At 41.8% G+C, this 27,552-nt stretch overlaps 2 protein-coding genes across 5 annotated transcripts; one reads left to right on the forward strand and one right to left on the reverse strand.

The window, feature by feature from the left end:
* Positions 1-1,018: 1,018 nt before the first annotated feature.
* On the forward strand, positions 1,019-13,130 carry ric8b (RIC8 guanine nucleotide exchange factor B). 2 transcript variants are annotated; one of them, XM_030426084.1, is made up of 10 exons: positions 1,019-1,393; positions 1,825-1,872; positions 1,967-2,596; positions 3,901-3,995; positions 6,058-6,208; positions 6,485-6,580; positions 6,667-6,811; positions 6,916-7,060; positions 7,157-7,276; positions 10,197-10,557. In XM_030426084.1, exons 1-10 carry the CDS (start codon positions 1,310-1,312, stop codon positions 10,303-10,305), a joined length of 1,623 nt encoding a protein of 540 aa, XP_030281944.1. In that variant the 5' UTR covers positions 1,019-1,309; the 3' UTR covers positions 10,306-10,557. The 2 variants fall into 2 exon arrangements, with proteins under 2 accessions (XP_030281944.1, XP_030281943.1); XM_030426083.1 differs by having other exon boundaries at positions 1,020-1,393; positions 6,482-6,580; positions 10,197-13,130.
* A 44-nt stretch (positions 13,131-13,174) lies between these two features.
* Positions 13,175-27,086, reverse strand: si:dkey-103i16.6 (SIRT1 domain-containing protein). Of its 3 annotated transcripts, none has more exons than XM_030426088.1 (8): positions 26,802-27,086; positions 17,636-17,867; positions 16,574-16,792; positions 16,104-16,336; positions 14,748-14,848; positions 14,476-14,637; positions 14,175-14,387; positions 13,175-13,788 (listed from the first exon to the last, which is right to left on the reverse strand). In XM_030426088.1, exons 2-8 carry the CDS (start codon positions 17,857-17,859, stop codon positions 13,594-13,596), a joined length of 1,347 nt encoding a protein of 448 aa, XP_030281948.1. In that variant the 5' UTR covers positions 17,860-17,867; positions 26,802-27,086; the 3' UTR covers positions 13,175-13,593. The 3 variants fall into 3 exon arrangements, with proteins under 3 accessions (XP_030281948.1, XP_030281949.1, XP_030281950.1); XM_030426089.1 differs by having other exon boundaries at positions 26,798-27,085; XM_030426090.1 differs by having other exon boundaries at positions 13,632-13,829.
* Between the last annotated feature and the right edge of the window lie 466 nt (positions 27,087-27,552).

Here is a 27,552-nt window from a genome sequence, read left to right on the forward strand (position 1 = left end):
TCAAATCAGCTTTACAAACATTAAATCAATATTTTAATATAATAACATTAATATGTTAATCCTTTTGTACCTTTACTAAATAAATATGTCTTTTCTCCACTTTGGTATTTCTACTTTTAATACAAGATCTAATTACTTCCTTCTTTGTAGGCCAAATATTCAGACATATTCAGGGTCTGTTGAGTCAGTCACATCAGGCTGAACATGATATTTCTGAGTTAAACAACTGCAAACGAGTATATTCATCAATAGCTCAGCGAGAGAGACAGAGTAGATGTGACCATCGAAGAAGAATATGTTTTTTGAGGCTTTATGACACCCAAAGTGACCGTGACAAACCCGACAGGACCTTTAAATAGTCTCCTTCATCTTCAAAGTCCACAACATTTACTTTTTAGGACAGTTAGCATACGCTTTTATCCAAATCACCTTACAGTCATGCATACATACACTGATGGTTGTGGCTGCCATGCAAGGTGCCGGTCAGCACATCAGGAGCAGTTTGGGGTTCAGTGTCTTGCCCAAAGACACTTCAACATGCAGACCAAGGGAATCAAACCAGCAACCTTCCGATAACAAGACACTAGCTCTACCCCTGAGCCACAGCTGCCCTTGTACATGTTCAATTGCATATTCAAATCAAAAAGATTTTTTAAGTGTGGTCATGTGAAATTATTATTATCATCATTAGACATCCACTATGCTTTTAAGTATTTAAATATATCAGAATCAGAATTTTCTTTATTTGTCCCACAAGTGAGGAAGTTTCTTCATCACAGCAGCCAAAGGACAGTGGAATTGTAACAAACAATAATAATGGTAAAATATAAAATATAATTTATAAAATATTATAAAATATGAATGTTTCACTAATATAAAGCTCACTGTTGTACAGGCTTATAAATCTCTCTACATTATATCTTAATTATCCTCCTTTACATTTATTCTTCCAACATATTTTCTGCCTGGAAACAAGGCTCTGATCCAGACATGTTGAGGGTGTTTGTGGGTTATTTGTTTTATACTATGAAATATAAATTACCAGAATGATGAATGGGGTATTTATACATTTTTTAGAAAACTATATATTGAGTACACAGCACTGAATAAACACAGTGTAGAGGGAGGACAGCCTGCTGGTGATGGAGACAGTCAGGGGAGTTTCCCTGCTGACAGCCGCAAACCTCTCTTTCACACACACACACACACACATACTAAGCTAGCCGACCAGCTAGCTAGCTAGCTCCACAACACTAACTGGTCACCGTAGAAAACCAAGCTAGCCCTCCGTTTTCTTCAGATATCCACCATGGATTTGAACAATATCCTCTCGCAGCTTGAAACTGCCAACGAAGAGGAGATCGACGCGCTGCTGCAGCAGTATAATCGAGAGGTGAGTCGCGGCTCTGCTCGTTTTCACGTCAAACCAAAACAAACGGCGCTGCTAACGTTAGCTCGCTAGCTAAACGGCTAGCTTTGAGTTTGCTAAGCATCCTACTGACCAGCTAAGCTAAGATGTTAGCACTGTCATGTGATATCTTAGGTTGCATTGTTTAATCATATCACACCAAATCTTTGAATGAGGCAAACAGGACTTTGATATATTGATAACAGTAATGCTAATGCTGCCTGCTCACGTATCATGTTAGCTAGCTATACAGCAATATTAGCTAAGTTTGTAAGCGTTACCTGGAAAATATGTTGCCATTTATAACGTATTTCCTCTTTAAAGGGGCTGAGGTGTACTTGTAATAAAGTGTGTTTGTTTGTGACATGTCAGACTGAGTTGTTTGGTGTCCACAATGAGCATCTTATGTGTTTCAGAACAGCCACACCTTCGCTTTTGAACCAAAAGAAGAAGCCCTACGGAGTGTAAGTGCTGCTTATCTGAGCATTTGTTCATTAGATGGTCGAGGAAGCTCAGTAAAGTAACAGTCTGTGGTGTTTCCTGTCTGTGTGCTTTCAGAAACTGTGTCAGAGTGTGCTGACAGTCCTCGGGAGGCAGGTGCTGCCCAGCTGTCAGAAGACATGTCTGGAGACGCTCCGCATCCTGTCCAGAGACAAGCGTGTCCTCGCACCTGTAGCCACCAGGGAGGGCATGATGACCCTGGGACGGATGGCGAGGCTGCGTACTGGAGAGGAAGGAGGTGATGAGGAGAAAAGCTCTCAGGAAGACACCCTGTCAGAGGAGGAGGAGAGGGTGGTGGTGGAGGCCTTGAAGTGCCTATGCAATGTGGTATACAACAGTCCTGCAGCCCAGCAGGTGAGTGTCGACGTGCAGCTGGCTCACGGCCTCTGTGCCAGCCTGCGTACGGCCCGCTCATGGCGCCACGAGGTGGGCTTGTTCTCGCTGCGCCTCCTCTTCCTGCTGTCTGCCCTGAGACCTGATTTGAGAGGCGTCCTGAGGAGAGAGTGGCATGCTGTGAGACTGCTGTCGGAGGTGCTGGAGCACACCCTGGATGTGCGCTGGGTCGGTCCATATGAAGCCGCCTGTCCAGATTCACAGGCCCTGCCGATGCCCGCAGAGGACAATGAGCGAGCAATGGAAGCGCTCAAAGCCTCATTCAACCTCACGCTGTCTTACACTGGTGGTGAGGTGAGTGTGTTATTAGTGTGTGAAAGTGTGTCATGTTACAGTAAAAGGTGCACACTAGTTTATCGTGCATGGAGGGGTTGAGGATAGGTCGGTTTTTCAGTCATCTGCTCAGGTTACAGATTAGACTGACCCGTCCCACAGCGATCATACATTTAATCCCCACAACAGCCAAATTATATCTGTCACAAACCATTTCTGCATCAGGAAGAGAAATACGCTTTAAATACATCAGTACACACACTGTCAGGAGAGAAGCTCTAACCAGCAACCAGCTCTGTTACTGATAAAATCACTATCAGATGAGTTGGGGGGGTCGTTATGAATAGGTGTTTCAGGTTCAGGGTGGAGCCATTGTTATTATCAGTTACACCTGTGCTTTTCTGTCTACGTCAGCTCAAACTGTCCACAGAGAGAATTTAAACGCCGACTCCTCCAGTTTTACATATTAAGGTGTGTTTTCAGGTCTCGGGGAGAACTACTACACATGTGGGGAAAAAAGCAGTAGCCTTTTGTAGCTCCAGAGGAAGCTGCACGTAATCGAAAAATTGCCTCCAGTGATGTCACTTAGTAGTCAAGTTGCATTGTGGGTAATAAAGACACCAGGTTTAGAAAAGGAAGAAGAATGAGCAGAGTAATAAAAGTTATAACTGGTTCTGCTTGATTGATTTTGATCATTTGTATTTATTTGTCCATAATGAGTTCGACAATGTTAAAGGAGTGCAAAGCCAGAACAGCAGGTGCCTACATTACCCAGGATGCAATGTCTTCACTTAATGACATCACTGGAGGCAACTTTTAATTGATAGTTTAGGGTCATTAAGTATGTGTGATATTTGATTGGGATTGTTGTTGTCGAGATGATGTAGCTATAGATGATTTGCTGTTCTACTTGGCAGTTTTTGTCTAAGAAAGTATTTCAAACATTTCCCACAAGGAGACACATGATGGCAAACTCAGCATCTAACAAAGTGTGAGTCTTACTGACACACATTAGCTCTTAGGCTCGTGTTTGACCCTTCACTCCGCTTTGAAACTGTAGAAGTCCAAACCTCCTCTTCCTCCTAATTTTTTAAAATCCAGACTAAAAGCTTTTTAATGTCATTTTACCTTTTTGCTCCTCCATTCTTGTGCTGTAGACCAGTTGTGACGCTCACTGAGTTTTGAGGAAGCTTTTTGCAGTTAAGCCTTTGCTTCAACCTTCACATCCTTGTAGCTGAAGTGTTTCTGCCTTTTTTTTACTTTTACCTCTGAACAATGAAACATCTGCTCGGAAGTCATGTTTTTGTGCATCCTTGACTTCACAGGAGGACGACCACCAGTTCCGACTCATCGCTGCCATCCTGCGTCATCTGTTGATGCTGAAAACTGAGACGGAGGAGAAAACAGAGGAAGCACACAGGTGGGAAGTCCGTTCCTCACCTCTCTTAATGCGTTATTACACATGATGCTTCTGTGTTTCATAGCTCACAGTACGTAAACGTGTGTACTAGTATTACTACTTTAACTAAAATGCTGCTTCGTTTGAAACTGATTTGCATAAAGAGGCCCACAGCGCGACAAAGTGCTTCAACCACTCAGAGAACCAGCTTGTATCTTTGTCCTCTGCTGTTATTTGCATGTGAGCACCTCCTCTGGACGAGCTTTAAGTGTCCACCGAGGAGCTGTGAGTCAGAGAGGGGCTCGCTGCAAATTAGGACTGATAGGTCCGATAGCAGAATGCAGTGTCGTGGGAAAAACGCAAACCAACAAGTGACTTTGGTGCCCTGTTGGGTATCTCATCCTCTAAATGCTCTTAGCTGTCGTAATAGTGCAGCAGTATCTTCTTCTCATGGTAATTTATGCAGGAATGCCAAGAATCTGTGGCCCTAGACTGAAATTTAAACAGTGTCGTGTAAAAGTGACTGATGTTTCTCTTGACCTGTCAAGTCGGTGGCTGAACTGGTCATGGGAGTCTGGCCCAGTGACCAGCATCACATTGTTTCAGGTTGTTTGAATAATAGTATGTGACTGAATGGAAGAGGGGAGTGTGAACAATTTGTTTTAATAATGAAAACGGCACAATTACACGTCTGGGGTTTTTAAAAGGAATATTTCCAAAAATAAGTAGATTTAAAGTGCTTAAAAATCATAATCAGTTTTAAACCAGTGGCCATCACTCAAATAAAAAGACATTCAAGTATGTATTTGTTAAGATCAGAGCAATGTTTTTATGCCTTAACTCCTGAAGGCTCCTGTCTCTTTAAGGCCCCCCCCCCCCCCATACCCAGTCTGCTGATTGGTCAGCTCACGCACGCCTGAGACAGCACCACTGGTTAGCAAAAAAAAGTGTCATTAGATGGCAGAAAGCTACTAGTGCAACGAAACGGAAGGGCAATGGTACTTATCACAATACAGTAAATTCAGGGTTTCCCCTACATGTACTTGACTGTGGCGCACCGCCACTGCAAAATAAAAGCAGCCACACCTTCAAAATTCAGGCATAAATAAATCCAGTGTTAGAGAAAGGAAATATTTTACCGTCGTCTTCCACCGCAGTCTTTGACATTAACTAGCATGTTGGATATTTCGCTTGATAATTAGCTAGAGGATTAAATGGTCACTTAGAGCGGAGTCCTGCACGGGTCACCATATCCGACCAGTTTCCCGACACAACTTACATTCCGCACCCGAGCCGACCCGGTATAAATTGATACCAACGCCCAAAGGAAAATTGGACGGACACAATTTTAAAAGTAAAAGTAAGACAGCGTAGAGGGAATGAGTTCTGGGAGGGCGCAAGCACGCATGAATGAGCTCATATGAAACATAAATGCTTATCATTTTTGTCGCTAATAATGACTGATGATAAGTGACGCCTTGAAAATGGCAATCGTAAAACCCGACCCACCTCTCCAGGCATCCGCATGTCCTGCATCTGTGTCCGACACAGGACATTATTTACTGTGCAGGACTCTGACTTAGATAACTCCTCTCTTGAAACAAATAATAAAAATAGCATTTCTTTACAATATTAGAGTTCATGATGGCTGTGTGAGAGCATTATAACCAGAGAAAAAAAAAGGAAATTCCCTAAGTAGCCTATGACATAAGTATAAATATTACAGTATGATGACCCAAACTGGCCCCCCCGCCACAGTCTCAGAAAATATTGGGGGAAATGCTGAAATTGTTCTGTAAATAATTTAAGATTTTTAAAGTAATCGTCACATTTGATTATTTCCATCTTTACTTGGAACTTCTGTACAAAACAAAAACATCCTCACATGAGATACTTGAGTTAAAAGCAAAACGGTTTATCTGATGTTCTTTCAAAAAAGAAGCTTAAAGTTTCCGAATGAGAACAATAATTTCAAGGGTTAACAGGTGTAAATAAACATCAGCCTGACTTTAAATCATTAGCATCACTGGTCTTACTGCCCCGTTCATGTATGCGTATATACATTTTGTATTTTTGTCTCCAGCCATGCCGTCAACCTGCTGAACAACCTGCCTGTTTCCTGCCTGGATGTGCTGATTGATCTGCCTGTCCAGGGAGGTGAAGAGAAATATGGTGGGAAAAACATGGATGTAATCCAAGTGTTACTAGACTTCATGGAGAAAAGGATCGACAAGGTAAAATTCATCCTCTGCTGCGAATTCAGAGAAAGAAGCCTTGTTTGCACACAGAAAATTACTGATCACTTGTCCAATATGTATATATTAGTAGCAGTTATTCGAGAGTAGTGACCTGGTAAACCTCAGATTTGAAAACAGGGAGCTAAAGTCAATCACTGTCTGATCTACTCATCCTGTCTTTACCTCAGTGTCCTTTATATTACCCACTCCTGGTGAAAATCTATCCACTGTTCCAGCTTGTGAAGTGTCTGTGGTTTGTGTCACTCCAAGCAGGGCTCCAACTACAAAGAGGGTCTGACTCCGGTGCTCAGCCTTCTGACCGAAGGATCCAGACAGCACAGGGAGATCCGTAGATATATCAAAGCTCAGGTACAGAAGCTGCCTGCAGATTTAGATCTAAAACAATACATAGAAAACGGTAATCTGACTGATTTTTAAATCTCTGCATCTTCCAGGTACTTCCCCCACTGAAGGATGTGAAGATCAGGCCAGAGATCGGCACCACCATCAGAAACAAACTGGTTCGCCTCATGACACATGTTGATATGGGTGTGAAGCAGACGGCTGCAGAGTTCCTCTTCGTCCTCTGTAAAGAAAGCGGTGAGCAGGAGGGGGGGGCAGTGAAAATACAAGAACGAGTGAGCAACTGTTATTACAGCAGAACTTACTGTCACATCTTGTGTGTCTGTGGCGTCGTCTCGTAGTGGACAACCTGTTGAAGTACACAGGATATGGAAACGCGGCAGGACTGCTGGTGGCTCGAGGACTTCTCGCAGGAGGCAGAGGAGAGACTCAGTACTCCGAGGATGAAGACTCAGACACAGAGGAATATAAATCTGCAAAGCCCTTGTAAGTGCTCTGCAATGTGATGTCAACTTGTTCGGTACATTAATGTGTATTCGTTGGTAAAATATGAATGAACTGTACTCGTTTTTATTGTTTCAGCATCAACCCGATCACCGGTCACGTGGAGGAGCCGATGCCAAACCCCATCGAAGAGATGACGGAGGAGCAGAAGGAGTATGAAGCTCAGGAACTCGTCAATATGTTTGACAAGTTGTCAAGGTAAATATACTCAACAAGAAAGGACTCGGAGAGCACGAAAAGTGTTTTAATCAGCTCTCTTCTGCAACAAGAAAAGAGTAAGAGGAGGGACAACATGGAACAAAGGCCCCCACCTGAATTCTAACCGGGGATGAATGAGCTTTTAATGTGTACAGAGCGAGCGACTCCTCTTCCACGAGCGGTCTGCTGTCTTACCAACATGTTTCTACAGGAGCCCAGAGCAGACAAGTCAAACACTGGCTCGCCTCCATTGGGGAGTGTGAGGCAAAAGGTGTTTTACTGCTAGACTTTTTATTTAGTTTATTAATACAGTTTAGAGTTACAGAGACATAGGACATTAATAACATTACTGTAAATATGCCAGTTTAGCTTTCCTGGCTAGTTTTTAACTGTGTAATGACTGTAAGTGCAGTAGACACAAAATACAACTGAGCAGCAATACTGTACATGTAACAAAGCATATATAAAAACACTTAAAAGCGAGGAAAAAGATACATAAAACCACAGATGCCACTAAAACCGACACACTGGACCTTTAAAGTTACCACGCCAAGCCACATGAAGTAAAACTAAAATACTAAATACGTATGACAAAATGAAAAAGAAAAGGAATGTTTTCTTTTTATAGCTTTTAATGAGATCAGACTTTATTAAACTTCCCTCTGTAAATGTAAGTCCTTGTATAAATGGTTAAAAAGATTAATAAACCTTCCGACTCTTCCAGTGGTGAAAAAACAAACATTGAAGCACAATTACAGCCTGTCAGTGCAAGTCCAAGTATTTCTTTAGATGTAACAGGTGATGGGAGACGCCTGTGGTATATTCTGCCCGACTTTCCACCAGATTTCATTAAAAATCTGCTGACAAATTTTAGAGATGTTTGGTACTGTATTTTAACAGTGTCTGGCATCTGGTATATAACGGGAAAGTCAATGGAGAGACTGAAAAGAAAAATGTTTTTCAGAAGGAAACAAACAAGACAAACAAAGGATGCCACAGAAGTTTGAGACAAATAATGAATTGTGCTTCTTTTGTTCAATGATGAACTTCTTCTGTTGCTTCCCTGCTCAAATTATTCATATTCGTTATTGTTTCCTCTGCAAAGAGCCCTGTTGTATTTGTGTTGACCTTTTTCCTCGGCGAGCAGAGGCTAACATTAGTCAAGTTTGTACAAAGGTAACGGTGAGCTCGCTCCCTGCCAACCCGTTCGTCAAAGGAAGAATCTCTTGCCGTTAGCTGCTGGCTTCAATTAGGCCGGGACTTCCAGCACGCCGCAGCATTCAGCCGGGGTAAAGGGAGGCTGCCGGCACGCCACTGCACCATCATTACCAGCGCTCCGTTAATTATCACCTAATTGGCACACACAGCCGGCTTGCCTTTATGTGGCGCATCCAGTTTTAATAACTCGTGCGTCCTGACTTTATTCTTCTTCATTCTGAGGAGTCGGTCACTGGCCAGACATGGAGTGGACTGAGACAGAGGAAGAGGTAGACAAAGCAATTTGGGTGGAACGTGGACGAAGAGGAAGAGACACGGTTGAACAAATGTGCAGACGCAAGAAAGCTGACCTCGTCATTGTTGAGCCAAAGAGGGGGTTGAGCTGTAATGAGGCACGTGCGCCCAGAAGAGGAAGATTCCTTTCCGAGGCTGCACCCTCTTTCTTCTCTTCCTTGGTAAAGGAGATGTGGTGACGACGGAGAGGTGCTTCCTCATTGCGGCCTCTAAGGAGATCGGTCAGAGCCCTGCAAGAATGTGCTCCCCTAACTGCTTAACTGGTCCTCCAATTAGCACATATTTTGCATCCCCACCCACCAGCCCCTCTCACATGTGCCAGAGTCTCAGTCCTCTGTCAACGCTGAGGAGCAGAGGAGGGCTTCTTTCATTTTGCTCTAATTAGGAGAGATGATGTTCAATATTTTTTTTTTTAGTTTTTGTCTTGTTTGTACCTGCCGACTTTGACCAGTGCTACGAGGCTGTGGACTGGCTGTGCCTCACTGCAGGCTTAAGATATTTTCAGATTTAACCGCATCATAGGTCTCCTCTGTCTCCATTTAAAGAACTTAACCTGTAGATTTCCCAGGCTAAGTTCAATTTAATTGCGGGAATCAGCAGGAATTACAAGGGCATTTATATTTGAATCTCTTTTCAAATGAATGCAAATGGGTCCTTTTTAAATCTTTGATGGATAATTCTCTGATAAATCATCTTAGAGGGAGTGGTGACACACAGTGCAGGTATAATTGGATTAGGATGAAGGGGCAGCCGTGGCTTTGAGGAGATTAGTGTGAGCGCTGATCCTGTAATTAAACTGCCACAGAAGAGGAGGGGAGGAGGGCAGGGAGGATGGCCAGACAGGGCCGAGTGTCCATGAAGGGGGGAAGGGGGTTGTTGAGTGAGGGTCCTCAAGCTTTGGATGTAAAGAGAGTAAAGATGTACAAGTGAAAGCCTTCATATGAGTGTCCGTGCACACAAAGGGTCCTGAACAGAGTTCGGTTTTGTCTATAACATCTGTTTACTTTGAAAATATCCACAAAGACGTTCATGTCCATCTTCTGCTTGTACAATGAAGTGTGACGTATGTCCATTTTACAGGCTGCACGTCTGTTTACTTCCACTCAGCTCTACAGTTAAAACAGCTCTTCGAGGCACCGAGTGTTAAAAAAAAACCCCTCAGTTTCTTAGATAACAAGTGGTGACATTAGCTGGACACACAGCAACACTAACAAGCTAACTTCAGTTCACAGTGGCGTGTTGGCATTGAAAGCACCATCTACCAAAATAAGAGAGCACTAAGTTCGAGTTTTCTCACTATGGTTGGAGTCTAAGATTACTGCAGAGTTCACACATGTACGTTACGTTCTGCAAGTAGAGAATTAAGATGTCCAGATAACCTCTGATGTGCTTCTTTTTGTGTCTATAGGCAGAATGTGATCCGGCCGATGGGGGTCAGGCCCGACGGGACGTTAGCACCTCTTGAGGAAACTCTCTGTGATCCACACGAGGACAACTCAGGATCCGATTCTGATTAGTGCACTCCACATCCAGGCCACACGTTCCAGGCTACGCCATCCGAGCCCCAACACATCTAAAGCTGTGTCCCATTTCAAGGCGTGGATCCTTTTTGAAGGGTGGTGCTCATGAAGGGGCAAGGCTGAACCTCCACCATTTATAAGATCAGTAGTCAGCCAGAAGAGCCGCATGCTGTTCTGATATCTCCCAATAAATCACACAGTTACCTTAAATGAATTGGCAGATATCAGCACAGTGTGTGGACTCTGAAACTAATGGTGGAGTTAAGGCTGTAGGCAGGAAGTCGCCCGAAGATGGTTGAAAAAGTGGTTCTATGATACCAGAGTTCATATTAAAAGTCTTAATATTTCAAATAGAGCATCAAGTTGAAGGAACAATGTTTCCATATAGCATTTATTTATCTGTGCGCTTCTGTCAGGCATCAGTTTATCACACCTCCTCCAGTTTAAGTCAAATATTAAATTGTGATCAACGACCACTAGAAATCTGGTTAATTTGACAAGTGATTTTACTAGTTGACAATCACCTGAACTCATCATGCAACAATTGACCGGTGTGCAGAGAGAATTCGGTGTAGATATGACTTCTGATGATCCAGGCCCGGACTGGGACACAGCTCAACATGTCAGAGGGAATTCTAGAGGTTCTGCTGCCGCGGTGAGCCGCTCTCCAAAGTAGAACTGGACCTACGCGTGGCTTAAAGACTCTGCTGTGACATCAAAATGCATAGGAGGGAGGCCTCCATGGTTGCTGTTGCACCTTTATCATTTATTGCTCCCTATGTTGAGAAAAATAGAGGTAATAATATAATTTTTTGCTTGATCTTGTGTATCTCACTGAAAGAACTGTTGCTATGTTGAAAGTGTAATCATTCCTTCACCGGTGCTTTTTTTGATTCTCATTTTTCTTTTAATTTTTTTTTCTTATTTTCTGCTGCGACCTTATGATTTTGTCCACTCTTTGTGTTTTCTAGATGATTCAAGTGCACATTATATACAAACACATTTAAAACTGTTAGCAGTGCGCTTAGTTCTGTGTTTAAAATCATGGGGCCTGCTGAGTGAGGACCACAGACAGGATTGGTGTAGATTTAAAAAAACATAATAATCAGGCAGTGTCAGTGTGGATAGTTTTAACAGTGCCTGACATCAGACTGAATTTTAACACTCCGTTTCCATCAGTCAACTCGATGGAATCAAATATCTGGACGCAGGCAAACTGAGTCCATGTGGCTGTGTAATTATCATGAATGTTGCACACCAGAGGAAAACTTAATTCAGGGTTTGTCAGCTTAATGTTTCAGACAAGAACATCTTTTCATTCAAAATCATGACATTAGATGGAAAGATGCGAACATTTTCCTGTGCTGGATGAACGTACAACCAGATTGTTTTCTGCCTCTTGACAAAGAAATGTGTAAACCTGCGACGATTGTTTTGGAATCCATGTTACTTTTGCCAAATCTGCATGACGTTAAATCCGTTGTCAGTGCTGTGATTTTTTTTTTTCTTTTTCTAGATTGACATCTTTTGCTAATTTTTATATAAATCCACGAGTTTAGTGTATGTATAAACTGAATAATATTTCTTTATGTTGGTACAATTAAATCTATTGTAAAAGCTGCCAGTTCTGAAATCAGCAGCATGGTTTTATATACGACTTCACAACAGATCTGAAACCCTCTCTGGACTACAGATTGATTTGTTTGTGAGAACCCAGACAAAAGTGCTTTAAAACCAGAGAACATGTGTCATCATTACAGGAACTGGTGGAACTTCACTTGTTTACTAGTGAATAATCATGAGCACACTTTCCACCCGACCTGTGATTCATCACTACTGCCCGGCTCACACACAGAAGAATAAAAAAAAGAATATGTAGATGATCTGGACTTGGCTTCACACCGGTACAGAAGAGGTGACTCAACACTGTGAGTCGCATTCCTGAATCGTGTGACTGTTCTGTTCTTTTTATTTTTGGGAGAGCCATGAAAGTTCAGATTTATAGATGTGTCACAAATGAAAGGGAAAAGCAACATTCAAGGGGCACTATGTATTTTTGGAGAAGAAATTTAAACTAAATGTTTTCGACATCAATGAGGTAATAACACAAACTCAGAAATATATATTTTTCCCATAACTGATAAACGAGCTAATCTCATTTACTGAACCAAGAAAGGTGGCAAGGTCCGCCATTTATAAACAAAGTTAAACAGTATGAAATTGTGTTTATTCGGTTCATGTAGCCATGAAAACAAATACATGTTTATCAATTTGTTAAGGCATTAAAAAAGATTCTTCTGATTAAAATGTCTTCTCCAAAACTACATAATGCTCCTTTAATTGACTTAGTGAGGTGTCAGCAAAGTTTCATGAAATGTCTGTACTTATCAAAACGTTCACTGGCTGTTAAAAGTGCACTATGAATTTCTTTAGTGTAAATTTTAGTTATTTACTTCGAAAACGTGCGCTTTTTGTTCTCCCCATTATAACTCAAGTTACGAGTCCGTTTTGCTCAGTTGCTTACAAATAAATATGAACGTACAGCGTTGAAACTCATGTCAGCTCCTGCACAGTGAACCTCTAATAATGTTTCTCCCTTTAATTTGTAGCGCATCTTTGGATTCTAGTTTACTTATTCTTCTTCTTCTTGGGCTCTTGTTCCTCCAAAACCTTAGTGGTATAAATCAAACTTGCATGTTGATCACTTCTCCATGTTCTGAAAAACTACTTTGTTCTTTTCTTTACACATTGTAAATAGCATCACACTTACTTTATGTAGTGAGGCTTCCACTGAAATGTTAATAAACTGGAGAGCAAGCTGAGCAGTTGTCATTTTTGGAGCCGTGCAACATGAATCAGAAAGAGATGCAAAACACAACGTTTATTAAATATTGATTAAAATACAGTGTTGTGCAGATACAAAACATGAACAAGTTTACTGACATGGAACAAATAAAAACACCTGAACAAACATTTGAATCTCGCCTCACAGGACTCATTTATATACTAGTGTTCAGGATGGACCCTCACTCTATAATAAGTGCTTTAAATGTGCTTGTTGAGCTTAATAAATTGTAGTTGTCGACTTGATTAACATATGAACATGACTGTGACTCCCAGTCGCAGAGGTAAGATGATGCACTTTCACTATCATGCGCATGAAAACAAACCAGCAGAAAATAACCAGCTGAACAGTAACGTGTTCACAGCTGACGGGAGAAACAGTCTTAGAGTGAGAAACCATCTCAAACCTTTCCAGTGCTGTCGTTCATGAAACATGCAGCATCAGTTGCTCAGGCCGGATGACGCGGAGCTCTTGCTATCTGTTTCTGAGTCCGTCTCCTCGCTGCTGCCGCTGCTGGCTCCTCTTTGAGCTCCTGGTCTGGACCTGGATGTCTCCAGTCTGGCCGGAAGCTCTGAAGCTCCTCTGCTCTGACACGGTGTCACTGACGGAGGATTGCTTATCAACGTAGGGAGGCACTGCAGAGAGGAAGATTACTGCCATAGTCAGAAGGCATGTCCTAAAATAGAGCCAGGAGATACATAATGTGGAACTCTTTTGTTGGGGAAGCTATTGCATTTGTGGAAAAAAAAAGTTTATACATCTATATAGGTTTATCCAAAGGGACGTGAGATTCTACATGCCTTTATAGAGAAATGAGTGGAAATGAAGCTCATGCAGCTGTTTCTTTAATGACTGAGATGTATGAAAACAGAATCAAGCATATTTAATAGATATTAAATATCATAAATATGACATAAGGAATGCGTATGCATATTTGGTCTTGTGATTACAAACAGTTTTGGTCGCGACTCTGCAGAGTTTTATCTGAGATCTGGTCCCTGGTGCTGAAGATGGAACTCACCTGTGTTTCCTGACTCCTCATCAGCTCTTCTATCTCATTATTCCAGCCGAGCATTTCAGCAAACCTCCGTACTGTATCCTCCAGGTCGCCCAGCTCCACGTGGTCTCCTCGGCGCAGTGGGACCCTCTGGAAGGGGCCCACAGCGTGTCGGTTCAGGAGGAGACGTGGCACAGTGGAGCGCACCGTGTTCACCAGGCTGGCAAACGGCTCAATCTGAAACATTTAGATACATTAAACTCAGGGTTTAGCTACTCATAAAAACACATTAAATACCCTGAATAAAGATATTACAAATGTTTACTTGTAAAGATGTGCCCATGATGATCAGCAGGTCTGCTTTGGGGAAGTCTTTAGTGTGGAGGAAATACTTCTGGGGAAGGTCCTCTCCGAAAAACACGACATCAGGTTTGACTGTCGCAGCGCAGAATGTGCATATGGGGACGTTGTCGCTCATTATGGCATGCTGTCAAACAAACAAACAAACAAACATGAAGGGAAGCATTCCTGTGGCATCAAATAAAGAAAACTCCTGTATTCTATCAGAAAAGTCTTTGTCCACGGGGTCGGACATACCTTCGCCTCCTCAGCAGGGTACGTAGTGTAGCACAGGTGACAGGAAGCTGTGGCAAAACTACCGTGAGCTTCCACAAGTTTGTCATCGGGAATGCCACACACTGCGAAGAGAGTTATCAAATATGATGACGGACATTCGGAGCAAACAAAGACTCCAAGACAGAATCATATCACAGCCATATGTTCTTTTTACTAGACATTTGTTTTGCTTGTTATTATCTTTTTTATTCTTTTTATCATATTGCAATTGGTATGCATTAGCCTCTGAACCTGGTTTTATACCATGTTTTTCCCCCCAATCACTTGAGAAGCACTTGTTTGATTGGTGCCTTTTCAAATGCAGTTTAACTGATGATTGAAGACTAAACAGAGTGACATGCTAGGTCGGCTAAAAGCCAGACAATGACAGAAACATTGAAGTTTCAGTATGTGAGTGCGGGTCATTATAAAGACAATCAGCCCGCGCAATGGTGCACTCATGGACATTCTGTACAGGGGAACGCTGTATGTTGGCACTTTCCAATAAAACAATGTATTGCTAAAATGTCCACCCGTAAACAACAAGAGCTTTTATAGCCCAACCAGCAGCTTTCACACGTGATGGAAACATAAAGACGACTAAATCTTTTATGTTTCTGCCTGGAAATAGAGAGATTTATCTACAAACCTGATGTCTTTTGTCAGAAACAGTGCAAAATATCAGCATACATCTTTTAATCTAATTGTTTGATTTTGTTTATTGTCATCTTTTTGTGTGTTTGTTCATTTCTCATGACTTCCTCCAATGACACGTTTTCAACTGGTTATGAAACTGTCTCTATTTAATATTGATGCCGGACCATCAGCAGGAAGATTGGCTTTTCCTGTCTAGTAATTATGGTTCTTCTTAATGACAGTCACTGGGTCAGTTTCCGACTTATCTCAATCAGATAAGACATAAAATTAAAATCTATTTTTCATGGGGGGGTTGGCTGAGGCTGAACTGAGGGGTCTCACAGCCTGAAGAAAGGAGCTGCTCTGTCGGATACAGCATGGCACTTAAAATTTACTCTTCACAAGAGTGTAGAAATCAACAAAAAAATCTTCCTTTTCGCTGCTTTAATAACGTTTCTTGCTGTCTGTACATCCAGTTTGTTTGTTATGCATAACATCAATCTGCACAGGGGCGGCAGATGAAGAAAATATACAATATATTCATGCTAATTAATGGATGTTGCCCCTGATAAATAACAAATAAAGAGAAGAGGTCAGTATCTTCAATGACAGTTTATTATTCCTGCTGTGTAGAACGTCAAACACTTCCAGCTGGTCTACAGTTCCATCTTAAGATCCATTTCTCTTTGAGATCTCACTCACCTTTCTCCAGGCCGTCGATGTTCTGGGTGTACATTCGGAGCAGCAGGCCTTTGTGATGGAGCATGCGGATGAAATAGTGTATGTAGTTGGGTCGGTGGCTGCCGGGATACAGAGCTTTGGCCAGGGAGAAGAAAGGCTGCGGGTCGTTGGAGAAGTAGTCGATGTTGAAAATAGCTTCTGGGTAGGGAATGTTGTACTTCTCCAAGTTGGCGTAAAGACCGGTTCCTGGAGTTCTGAAAAAGTCCAGATGTTTTTGACATGTACATTTTGAGGATATTATGGAGACGCTGTCATTTAAGAGAAGCCAAGAGTCAGCGTGTTGCTCAAAGTATTCCAAAGGTTCAATATCTCTTTTGAGCCAATCTGTTCCTGGATGCTTTCTATATCCAATAAAAACAGATTTACACCTTAAGAGTGGAACTGGAAAAAAAAACACACAATTGTATGTAGAGAGACTAAAAAACACCAACCTGAAGTCTGGGATGCCGCTGGCCGTGCTGATTCCTGCCCCGGCCACCACCACCACGTTCTTACAGCGACCGAGCTTCACCAGACGAGCCACAGAGGCCAGACCGCCCCGGGATGAGGACTTGGCAGAAACCACTGAGGGACTGCTCAGATCAGGTTTGGACCCAGAGGACTGAGCAGCCTGCACAGAGTCACCGCTGCCTTTGGACATCTTTCCTTCACTGAAGACCGAGACGAGAAAAGACACATGAAGACAACGTAAAACCAAACGTGGTCCATGTTCAAGTCAATCTAAATAATTAAGCTGTGATCGAGGACTGCTTGTCATGTCCTAAATGTATAAAATCTCACTGCTTCAGTTCTGATGAGATCTCCAACAAAGTCAGTCAATGTTGGTTTCTTGCTGAGAAAAAAAAGACACTTTCAAATTCTGTCCATTGGTGCAAAAAAACATTTTATTCTCGTCGGCGCTAGCGGCTCCAAGGACGAGGTGTTGGAATGTCGGTCAGTTTGTGCACCACTTTGGTCCAGACTGAAATATCTCTTCAATTATTTTACAAATAAAAGGTGAAACTTTTAAAGATATTCATGTTCCACGGAGGATGAGGCCTACTTAGATCCACCACAGGGTCAGTTTTGTACTTTTACTGTGAGATAACCTGTTAACTCCTTGATAGACTTGCATGCCGGCGTGGGTGTAGAGTTTTGTCCAGCTGACGAGGACGGAGTTACACTTGACCAAGCATTCAAAAAAGATTCTGTGGCCGCCTTTTTTTTTGTACTGGACGAGTCATTGTTTCCACTGGTATGGCTTTGTTTTGTTTCATGGATGTACAACAGTGTGTGTGTGGTTATTTATGTCCACCAATATGCACGTGTTTATGACAAAACATAATCTTTTTTTTTCTCTCTTTGTCAATCACTGATCATGATAACACAGAGTGGCCTCCAGCTCATGTTCATGGTCTCATGTTTGATTTCTGGGAGCTGTAATGCTCCTTTTCCATATCAGTGATACATTATTAAAAGTTAAGTATAAAAATGGAACCTTAGTGTGTCCTCACCTTGTACTTAAACCGTCCTGTCCACTCACACTCATCTGACTGAGGTCCTGAGCCAAAGCGGAGTCCGTTTGCTTCTTTCGTTGTTTTCCATACAGGCCCGGTCCGGACTCCTGGGTCTCTGTGGGGTCGCTCTGTCTGCTCTGGGTGCAGCTGGAGCTGCGAGTTAACCTGGTGACTGGAGGCTGGGCGGCTTTTTTATCGCAGCTGGACCCGGACCTGTTCATTCCAACACCTGTTGACAGCAGGAAGAAAACAAATCAGAGAGCCTGAATGAAACATCAATCACTTTTTATGAGCTGTAACACGACTTCCCTTTCCTCTGTGCCGTCCGCTCAAAATGAGATTTGTCTAATTGACATTTGAATGTCAGACATGTTTTATCTTTAATTGTGCAAAATGGAAAATACGGGCTTGATTGTTTCTTCATTTTCTGGACATTTTCTTGTAACGTCTTGTTTTCCCTCACTGCACCAATCAAATGTTGACTTGTTTTCAGTGAATTCCACTCGCACTCCCTCCTCTCCCTCCATCTTCTGTGTCCCATATTTAAAAAGCTGTTACACTGAAATCATCGCACCATCCCTTTCTCTTCTCTCCCTTTACTCAGAGAGGAGCCGAGATGTTTTAAAACTGTCAACTGCTGGACAAAAGGTAATGGCCGCAATATATTTGGCAACCCCCCTCTGCTTCTCAGCAGCTATGCTAATACAGTCCACAGCTGTGGCAGCTTTACTGTTCAGGGAAAGTGGAGGGTAGAGTCGGGGGGTGGGTTTAAGGGGGGGTGAGAGTTAAAAAAGAGGGGTGGCAGAGGTGAAAGAGAACCGTAGATTGACTGTGTGTCAACAAACCCAGCTGGGAGAGAAAAGAGGATGCCCCCTAACGGCCCCCTCAGAGTGAGGAAAAAAGGGCAGAGAGGGGGGGGATGCAGAGATAAATGATACGGAGGCGTGATTCAATAAAGAGGGAACAGAGGAGTAGAAGAAGGAGAGGAGAGAGGAGGAGGAGGAGGAGGAGGCGGGGGCTATTCTCGGCCTTCAAACAACTTCCATGAGGGATGAGTGTGAGTGATCAGGGAGAGGCAGCGAACACGGAAACAAAAGAGCTACAACCCATAAAACACGACTGCTTCAGAGGGCAACAGGGAGATAAGGCGAGCTTTTCTCCAGCAGCACCCTTATCGCCCTCCGGAGGGGACGGGAGACGGGGAGAGGGGTCACCGGAGGTGACAGAAGGAGCAGCAACACAGCTGGAGACACGGCAGGAGTATCAGTCTCAAAGCTTTGTCTAATTCCTCCATCAACATCTAAAGAAAATTAGTTAATACTCATTTTAAAACCGATGCTTCACTTGCGGACAACCTTTTGAACCATCTTAAAAAGCTCTTTCATTTTAGCCTCTCAATCTTCTTTCACGTTACCACTGTGTTTTCTCTCCCCCCGCACATCCTAAAGAACTATTAAAAACAGCGGGAGGGTGAGGGTCTCGGCTTTTGTCTGGACTCCTCTCAAAAAGACACTGCTGAGTACAGGCAATAAATCACCGGCCCAGTTATTAAGGTCTCATACAGATGGTCCGCCGCTACACCGCACCCACGATCAGACTCGGCTCTAATCACATCTGGAAGAGTTACGCCTGCAGACAAAGTCGATGCAAACAAACAAACTGGTAAACCTGAAATGAACTGAATAAGAAAACAGCACATGCAACAGGTTGAGAGGGAGGGGAACAGTCAGCGAGGCTCGGGGACACTGTGGTGCGGCGGAGGACCCTTCAGCATCAACTTAAGACAATTTAAAATAACATTGCACATATTTCTGAAGGTTCCCCAACCAAAAAATCTTTAAAAATCCCATCCACAGGTGCACAAACGTTATTTTTTATGAGATCAAACTTCCTTTCAGCTTTTAAGTGTCCATCTTTTTATCGGATAAAGACCTAATTGTGCCACAAATGCTTTTATTATTCTTTAATGACAAATAAATCCCTGTATAAATGACAAAAGGCTTAAAAAGGATTTGAGAGCCAGCCTCCCCCCCCTCCCTTTTTTTTTTTTCTTGGCCTTTCACATTCGCAGCTCTCCACAGTCGAGAAGCTGAGCCCAGTGTGTCCCAGTACCGGACCACCAGGAGTGTAGCTGCTCATATGAGGGTTACAGTTATCTCATTAGGACAGTCCTGCAACACTGGGCACAGCTCGCTGCTCTCCATTACCACCCAAAAAGTCAGGCTGCTGAATAATCCTTTTTGCAACTGAAGAGGCTGGGAGCAAAAGCCAGACAGCAGCGAGGAGCAGCAGGAGGACAAGTTTGTGTCAGAGCAACAAGGAGGCGACAGCTGCAGCTCCTCTTTTAGCAGAGAAGACGCCACGATGTGAGGTGGAAAGAACTGAAGAAAGATGGAAACAGATGAATGAAACCATGTCATTCCTACTTTGAGAACAACTGCGTGGCTACACATAATAACTTTAACAATATATGAGTGATCCCGTTAAATCTCACAACCTGTTCAATCTGTTTAGAAGTCGACCTGATGTCTAAAACTGAAAAACTAAAACTAAAACTGTGATTATTCTCAGGCTCTTGAAAACGTACCGAAGCATCTCTGAAGTGACAATAAGTGGCTAAAGAGACTCAATAGCAGAAATCACTCTGACGATAAATGTTCCTGGATGGGAAATGTTGTTTTAACTGCTAAAAGATTTTATCAAAATAAATCGTAACAGTTCAACAACAGTGTTTTTCACAGCAGACATCTTGACACCTGCGCTTCTCCTACGAAGACAAGTCCATACGTCTGCTGTCAAAAAGGCCCATCAAGCACAGTTTGCACATACGAACACAGTTAAAAGAGGTCTAACCACTTTGTAGAAGACAACACAAAGTTTCATTCCATCGAGCTACAGTGTTCAATTTTTCACGTTAATTTTCCGTCTTTGACTGGAAGTAACTTGAACTTTCTTTTTAAATTTGGGGGCAACTAACAATTACGTTCCTTGTAAATCAAACAGACTTATTTCTGTGTTTTCAATCGTAGTTCAGTATCTTTAAAATCATTTGTTTTGTCTGAACCATGATCCAAAACCCAGGAAAAGCCACAAATGGTTGCAACCAGATCATGTTCAGCATTTTTATCAGGATAAATTACTTAATTATAAAAACTGTTGTTGATTAATATTCATGATTTTTCCCCCTTTTATTCCATGAAATTTTAAATCGAGACGATACATCAACAGCTCTGCTGATCAGGAATGTAGCTCGACACAAACTAAGTAAATCTGTAACTTAAAAGTCTTTTAAATGTTTAAAAACTGGACAATGATCAAGTTTATCCAATGTATATTCTTTAATACTGTAAATTAATGTTATGTTCCTAGTATTAAGCTTCTTTTCTGTGAATACCAAAAACAATATTGTAAGATTTGTCTCCATTTATGGGTTTAGTGCAACAAAGCGCAAACCTTCTGAAATAAACATGTATTACATCAAAAATCATTTCCTCATTTAATGTAAACAGCAGAAGCTTCAATCTGCAGACAGTCTAACTTTATGTCAAGAGGAAGGCTGCAACTTATCATTTCTTTTAAATCATCCACTAATCTGCAGATTATTTTCAAGATTCATCATTTGATCGTTCAGTCTACAAAATGTCAAAAAACAAAAAATCATCACAATCTCCAAGAACCCAAAGTGAAGAGCCTCTTCTCTCCCCGTCACAGATGATAAAGTAAAACAGTAAATCTTTACGGATAAGAATTTGGAACCAGCATGTTTTAATGCATTTGCTTGAAAAATGAAAGAAACGATTAATCAATTAGTTGTCGACTCGTTGTGCTCTGACTGACTGATCGACCGGTCGCTGCGGCTGCTCTGGAGTTGAGTGTGAACAACGTGTCTGGAGTCGTACGTCAGCCGCGTCTTAAAGCAGATTTGGTTAAGTTTAATGAGGGGCTTTTCCCGGCAGCCCCGAACATTTAACCCTCCACTTACAGCAGAACTGAGGACGGCCGACTTTGATCTCTGCTGCCCCCCCGCGACACAGGGGACGGCGGCCTGGTCGCCATGGAAACCTCTTCATTACTTAGTTGGAGAGGCGGCAGCTCCGAGTTCTCCGTCCCCACCTGCTCGCTAATGACATATCACTCTGTGTAGCATCTTTGTTGCTCCCTCAATTGACACAAAGCAGCGAGTCCTAATTTGTGTTGGTATATTGTTTGTGCACACAGAGGGGAAGGAGGGCGGCGGAGAGCTAATGCTGCCCGGTGGGTCGATGGCAAACTAATGACTCCTGTCCCGTTACTCCTCTGAGGAATCACCAGCCCTAAATTAAACCCCAATAACCGGTAATGGTTGTTAATAACCAGTTATGTGTCGTTATTTTGTACGACCACGTGGATTCTTTGCTCTCGCTCTGACAGAAAAAAGGTTAAGCCGTCACATAAAACACTACAAACAGTGACACACAACACAACACGCAGCTGAGACGGAACAAATAAAAGGTTGCACTGTTAATTTACAGCTGCAACAACCAACTTTCTACATTATAAATCATTATGAAGATTGATTATTGGATTAAGTAACCAGGTAGTCTTGAAATTTTCCCTTGTTTTGTAAAATCAACACCTTAAAAACTAAGGATATTTATTTCTATTCAAGCTGCAAAGATGAATCAATTAGTCATCAACTATAAGATTCATTTTAACAACAATTTTGATAATTGATTAATCAGTTTCAGTATTTTATTTATTTATTTTTTTTAAGAAAAAAGGTCTGAGTTCTCTGATTTCAGCTTCTTAAATGTGAATATGTTCTGGTTTCTTTACTTCTCTTTGACAGCAAATTGAATGTCTTTGTGTTTTCGGACAACACAAGACATTTAAAGATGTCATCTCTGGCTTTGATTAACATTTTTCATAATTTTCTGAAATTTTATTAAAAAAACAACTAATTGATTAATCGAGAAAAAGATCAATGAGTAAAATCGTTAGCTGCAGCCCCAACATGAATCCACCAGCAGATTAACAATTTAAACAATCAAGTAACTTTTTAGTCTTAAAACGTCTCTAGTTTGTTAAAACAATTGTATTTATTTCTATATATTTCTGTATAAAAACAAACAAAAGACTTCTTAACATCTTAATCTTAACATCTGATCAGTGACTGTTTGACATGTTTGCTGTGATAAATGACTGAACAATAAACTGATGATCAAAACTGTTTTTCATCCTTGTTCTCGAATTGACAACCGACACGAGTGAGTTTTTGAAAACACAATATTTTTAACCTCTATTTAAAAGAAATAACAAAAAGGGCCACAGACTAACTTGTTGACGAAGCACACCTGCTGAATACAAACAGAAGGTGACACATCGCTGTCATCAGTCTGAGGAGACACAACAGTGAGGCTGCGCTGACACCTGCAGGAACCTGAGTGTCATCACACATGAAAACAAAACCACTCACACACTGGGAGCTGAAAGCTAAAACTGGATTCAATGTTTAGAGTCTCTCAGTGGAAGCAGGTTACAAATGATAAACTCAGTTTAAACACTAAATATAATCAACACGCACCCAGCAGTGAGAGTGACACCAGGAGGAAACGTAACACACGAACACGACTTCAGTTAGACGATGGTGAGCAGATTAAATCCTGATTCTGAGGGATTTGATCCATTAATGAGCAGAAAGTTCATTATTATCTTAATAATTGAGTAACATACATTTTAAAGAAGATTTTGATGTTGAGATGCAGATGTGATGGACTTTGTTGTTTTTTGAGAGCCTCACTGATGATATGATATTGATATTCAGCCGTAAAAGATTTGATATTGATATATTAACTGATATACACTCACATTTTTTTAAATTTTTTTTGCAATAATCCCTCAAAATTGGTCATCAAACACTCGTCTGCAGGATATTTTACAGTTAAACAATGAACCTCATCTTATCAGAATCTTATTCTGCTTTATAATCTCTATAATCTTATTCATCTTTATAATCTGCTTTATATCATTTCATATCGGTTTGTATTAGGGATGTCCCGATCCGATCTGGGCATTTTTCCGCTGATCGGAATCGGCAATTTTGAACGTGGACCCAAGCCCGATTTTTATTTTTATTTTTTTAACATCAGAGCAGAATTTGTGGAAGAACGCAGACGCGCACATGGCGTTATTCTGGCAAACCTATAAAGTATCTGAAGTGTGGAAATAACTTAAATTAGAAAGCGAAAGCATTCCAACGGCGACATGTAACATCTGCTATACGACCGTTTCGCTGAGCTGCATTTAATACTACTCATGTGTTACAGCATATACAAAACAAAACCCCAAAGAATACAACGTGTTCACTCGAGAGTGAAGGCAAGGAGACCCAAGCAGCAAACAGTCGCGGATACTTTCAGTTAAGAGAAATATCCTCAGCGACATGTCCACAAATATTACAGAGAGGGTCATCAAATTAATCTCTCTGGATAACCAGCTCGTCTCCGTGGTAGAGGATCAGGGTTTTCTTCGTCACCTGGAGTTTTTGAATCTCCAGTATGCCCTACCATCTCTGCATTACATTGACTGCACTTTCCAGTTGCAACGTGCCGGTATATGCGCACTAGTTTCGTGGGTCTCATACAGCAGAGCATGTAAAACAGGCAATCCAGGAGATGCTGAACGCGTTTGAAATAGACAAGCAACGTGTCGACGTCATTTTATGTGACAACGTAAAGAATATGAAAAAAGCAAAAGGATAATGTGGAGGTACCAAGCGTGAGCTGCGTCTCACACACACCTGCTAACACAAGGAAGGTGGAGGCCAATGTTAGAATAGCATATGCAGAATAAGAAAGAGCGATGTGAAAGTATATACTTTGTTTCAACAAAATAATAAAAACCTATTAAGGAACAGCTTAGATGCAGGTACTTTTTTTCTTAATGCAGCTGTATTATCTAGGAAAACATTAGTTAAGGCCAAGTATCGGATCGGGACACGGTATTGGCAGATACTCAATATTAAAGGACTCGGATCGGGATCGGGGTAAAAAAAACCTGATCGGGACATCCCTAGTTTGTATTGGGCAAAATATACACCCATACCAATCTGAGCATGACAATCTGTGAAAGGCCGATTTCAATAAGGTTCTTTTGGTTTTTAGCATTTTATAAAGACATTAAGCATTTCATTTAAAATGATCAAGCGCTTACAATATGTAAAGAGGAACATCTGCACCTTGAACATGCACTAATGGGGTTTAAAACATTTAAAATACTCTCCTAAAACATTTAAAATACTCTCCTAAAACAACAACTGGCATGTTTAAAGATTGTTACAGTAAAATGATAAGTACTTCAAAAGAGAAGTATTCATAATCTATGAAATGAATCTTTCTTTGATTACAAAATACCCGAGTGTGCACATCACACAGGACCTCTCCTGGTCCTGTCACATCCATACCTTAGTGAAGAAAGGCCGCCAGCGCCTTTTTTATCTGAGGACACTGAGGGACTTTTACACCTGCACCATAGAGTGTCCTGAGTGGGAGTATCACTAACTGGATGGGTAACAGCACCAAGAGGGACCAGCTGGCTCTCAGGAGGGTGGTTCGCTCTGCTGAGAGGACCATCAGGACCGCCGCCCTCCTAAACCTGCAGGACATCCACACAAACCGCTGCAGGGCCAGAGCAAGAAGGATTACCAGTGACCCCAACCACCCAAACAATGGACTGTTCTCCCTGTTACCTTTAGGGAGACGCTACAGACAGCTGACGACCAAAACGGAGAGGATGAGGAGGAGCTCCTCTCTATGGAAGGGGCTACCATGCACTACTGCACTTTGGACTTTTAATAATATACAAATATCCAGAGACTTTGATTTTAATATCATATGAAATAGCCGTATACGTACAGAGATATGCACTGTCTTCATTTTTCTTTTTTATATTGGTTGCCATTGCACTATTATATTATATTTTTAAAATCTACTACTACCTTTTTTGTCTCGTTTTTAAATATTCTTCTCTTTTTCTTCTTTTATATTCTTGTATCTCTATTTATGTTATGCAAATGACCAAAGGTACGTAAGAATTTCAGTGTAATTACTTGTAATTATATGTGACAATAAAGTAAACTTGAACTTGACAAAAGTTTAACAACCGGACACAAGATGTCTCCATTCTCAGTGAACGTGACTGTGAGGCTTCAAGTTTCCACCGAAATTGTAATATTGTTTATTTCAATATCCAAATCACAGGAGTTGTATTTAAAATATGTGACACATCAGTGTTGTAATGAAGAACTGTGGCGCTGCAGAGATGGGCTCGCTCAGGTCAGCTGACCAGTTGCTTTTCGTTGTCTCCAACTAAAAAGAGGTAGCGTCACAAACTTGGCACCCGAGTCACTTTAAGGATAAATCCCTTTTCAAGAAGAAACCTCACCTGACAAAGCAAAGCTAACATCAAACAGCAAGTGTATTTCTACTTTTAACGACAGGAAATGCACCCGCTGGAATCCGTTAAGATTCAGGAAGCAAAATAGATGATGTTCTTTGAGGTTAAGAGATCGCTCCTTTACATGTCAGGCTGTCCTCAACACTGCCTGTTCTTAAGTCCTGTCTCAAAAAAACCATGTATTCCTCGGCTTTTGATTCAGTTCTTTTGCAATTTCTTTGACCAACTGTTGTTGTTTTGAATGTGTTCTATACATACATTTGGATTGGATTGGATTGGAAGAAAACATATATGTGTGGTGCAGACCAAAACACCCACGCCTACACTTCCTCTGCTGAGATTCAGTGTGAGCAAAGATGAACTTCTCCCTTTCACTGTTGGATGTGGTAAACTCTGCAGAGACATCAGTCCACACACACACACACACACACACACACACACGAGAAAACAGACTGGGCAGTGTAGTGAGAGGTAAACAGACTTCAGGTCAGTCTGAGCATCCAGGCTTCATTTCCACTAATACAACATCCTCAGCTGCAGCTCATCACATTAATCAGGCTGCTTATATCGAGTGAAATAATAAAAACTTGAAAATCACATATGGGCTCATGTTAAGTCAGCAGGAAATGGCTGACATTGTTGTTAAAAAGGTGGAAGAAGGCGTCCCCACACCTCTCCAGGTAACAACACTCCACATCCTGAGAGGCTGATCATGAACATCCTCACCTACCTGGCTCTCCAGTTGGCGGACCTTTTGAATGCTGAGCAGACGGCGGTGACTTCGTTCAGCCACTCGGGATGCTCCACATCCAAAAAACAAAAAAAGAGGGGGGAACTCGGGAGCTTCTTGAACCTTTAAGCTGTGAGTGTATCACCCCGCAGCTCTAACATGAGCTCCAGCAGCAGTAAAAGCGTCTCCTTCTCCTGAAAAACACGAACTTTGTCTGCACGCAGCGGCCTGGAGCCGAGAGCTTTAGAGGACAGAGCTGTCACTCTGCTGCTGTTTCCGGGTCCTCAATAACTCATTAACATACGGGCGGGAAACAGAGCTGCAGTCACGTGGGTGTGTATTTCCGCTTCCCGACCCCAGCGTCCCATCACGTCAGTACATCTACTACAAGTACTGCACTTGAGTATAAATGTGAGGTATTTGTACTTCACTTGACTTCTTTCTACTTCTGCTGCGAGACATTTTTCTCAGAGGGAAATATTTGAGATATCAGTCAGCTGTGGTGGCTTGATAGGCAACTTAACACAGTTTTTTTGGTTGCATGCAAAATAAAGAAAAGCTTGTGAAATGTATTTGGGTTTTTTTTCTTTAAATAAAAAATAAACTACCCAACCGTGCATATACAGATACAACTGTGTGACTACACTCAAAATGAATAATTGAATTAATTAAAAGTCAAATACAGCGACTTTAAGAATTTTGATTGCATGTAAACTTGATTTATGATATTACATACAGAAGGTTTAATACA

The sequence above is a fragment of the Sparus aurata genome, chromosome 8 (genome assembly GCF_900880675.1).
Source record: "Sparus aurata chromosome 8, fSpaAur1.1, whole genome shotgun sequence".
NCBI classification, from domain to species: Eukaryota; Metazoa; Chordata; class Actinopteri; order Spariformes; family Sparidae; genus Sparus; species Sparus aurata.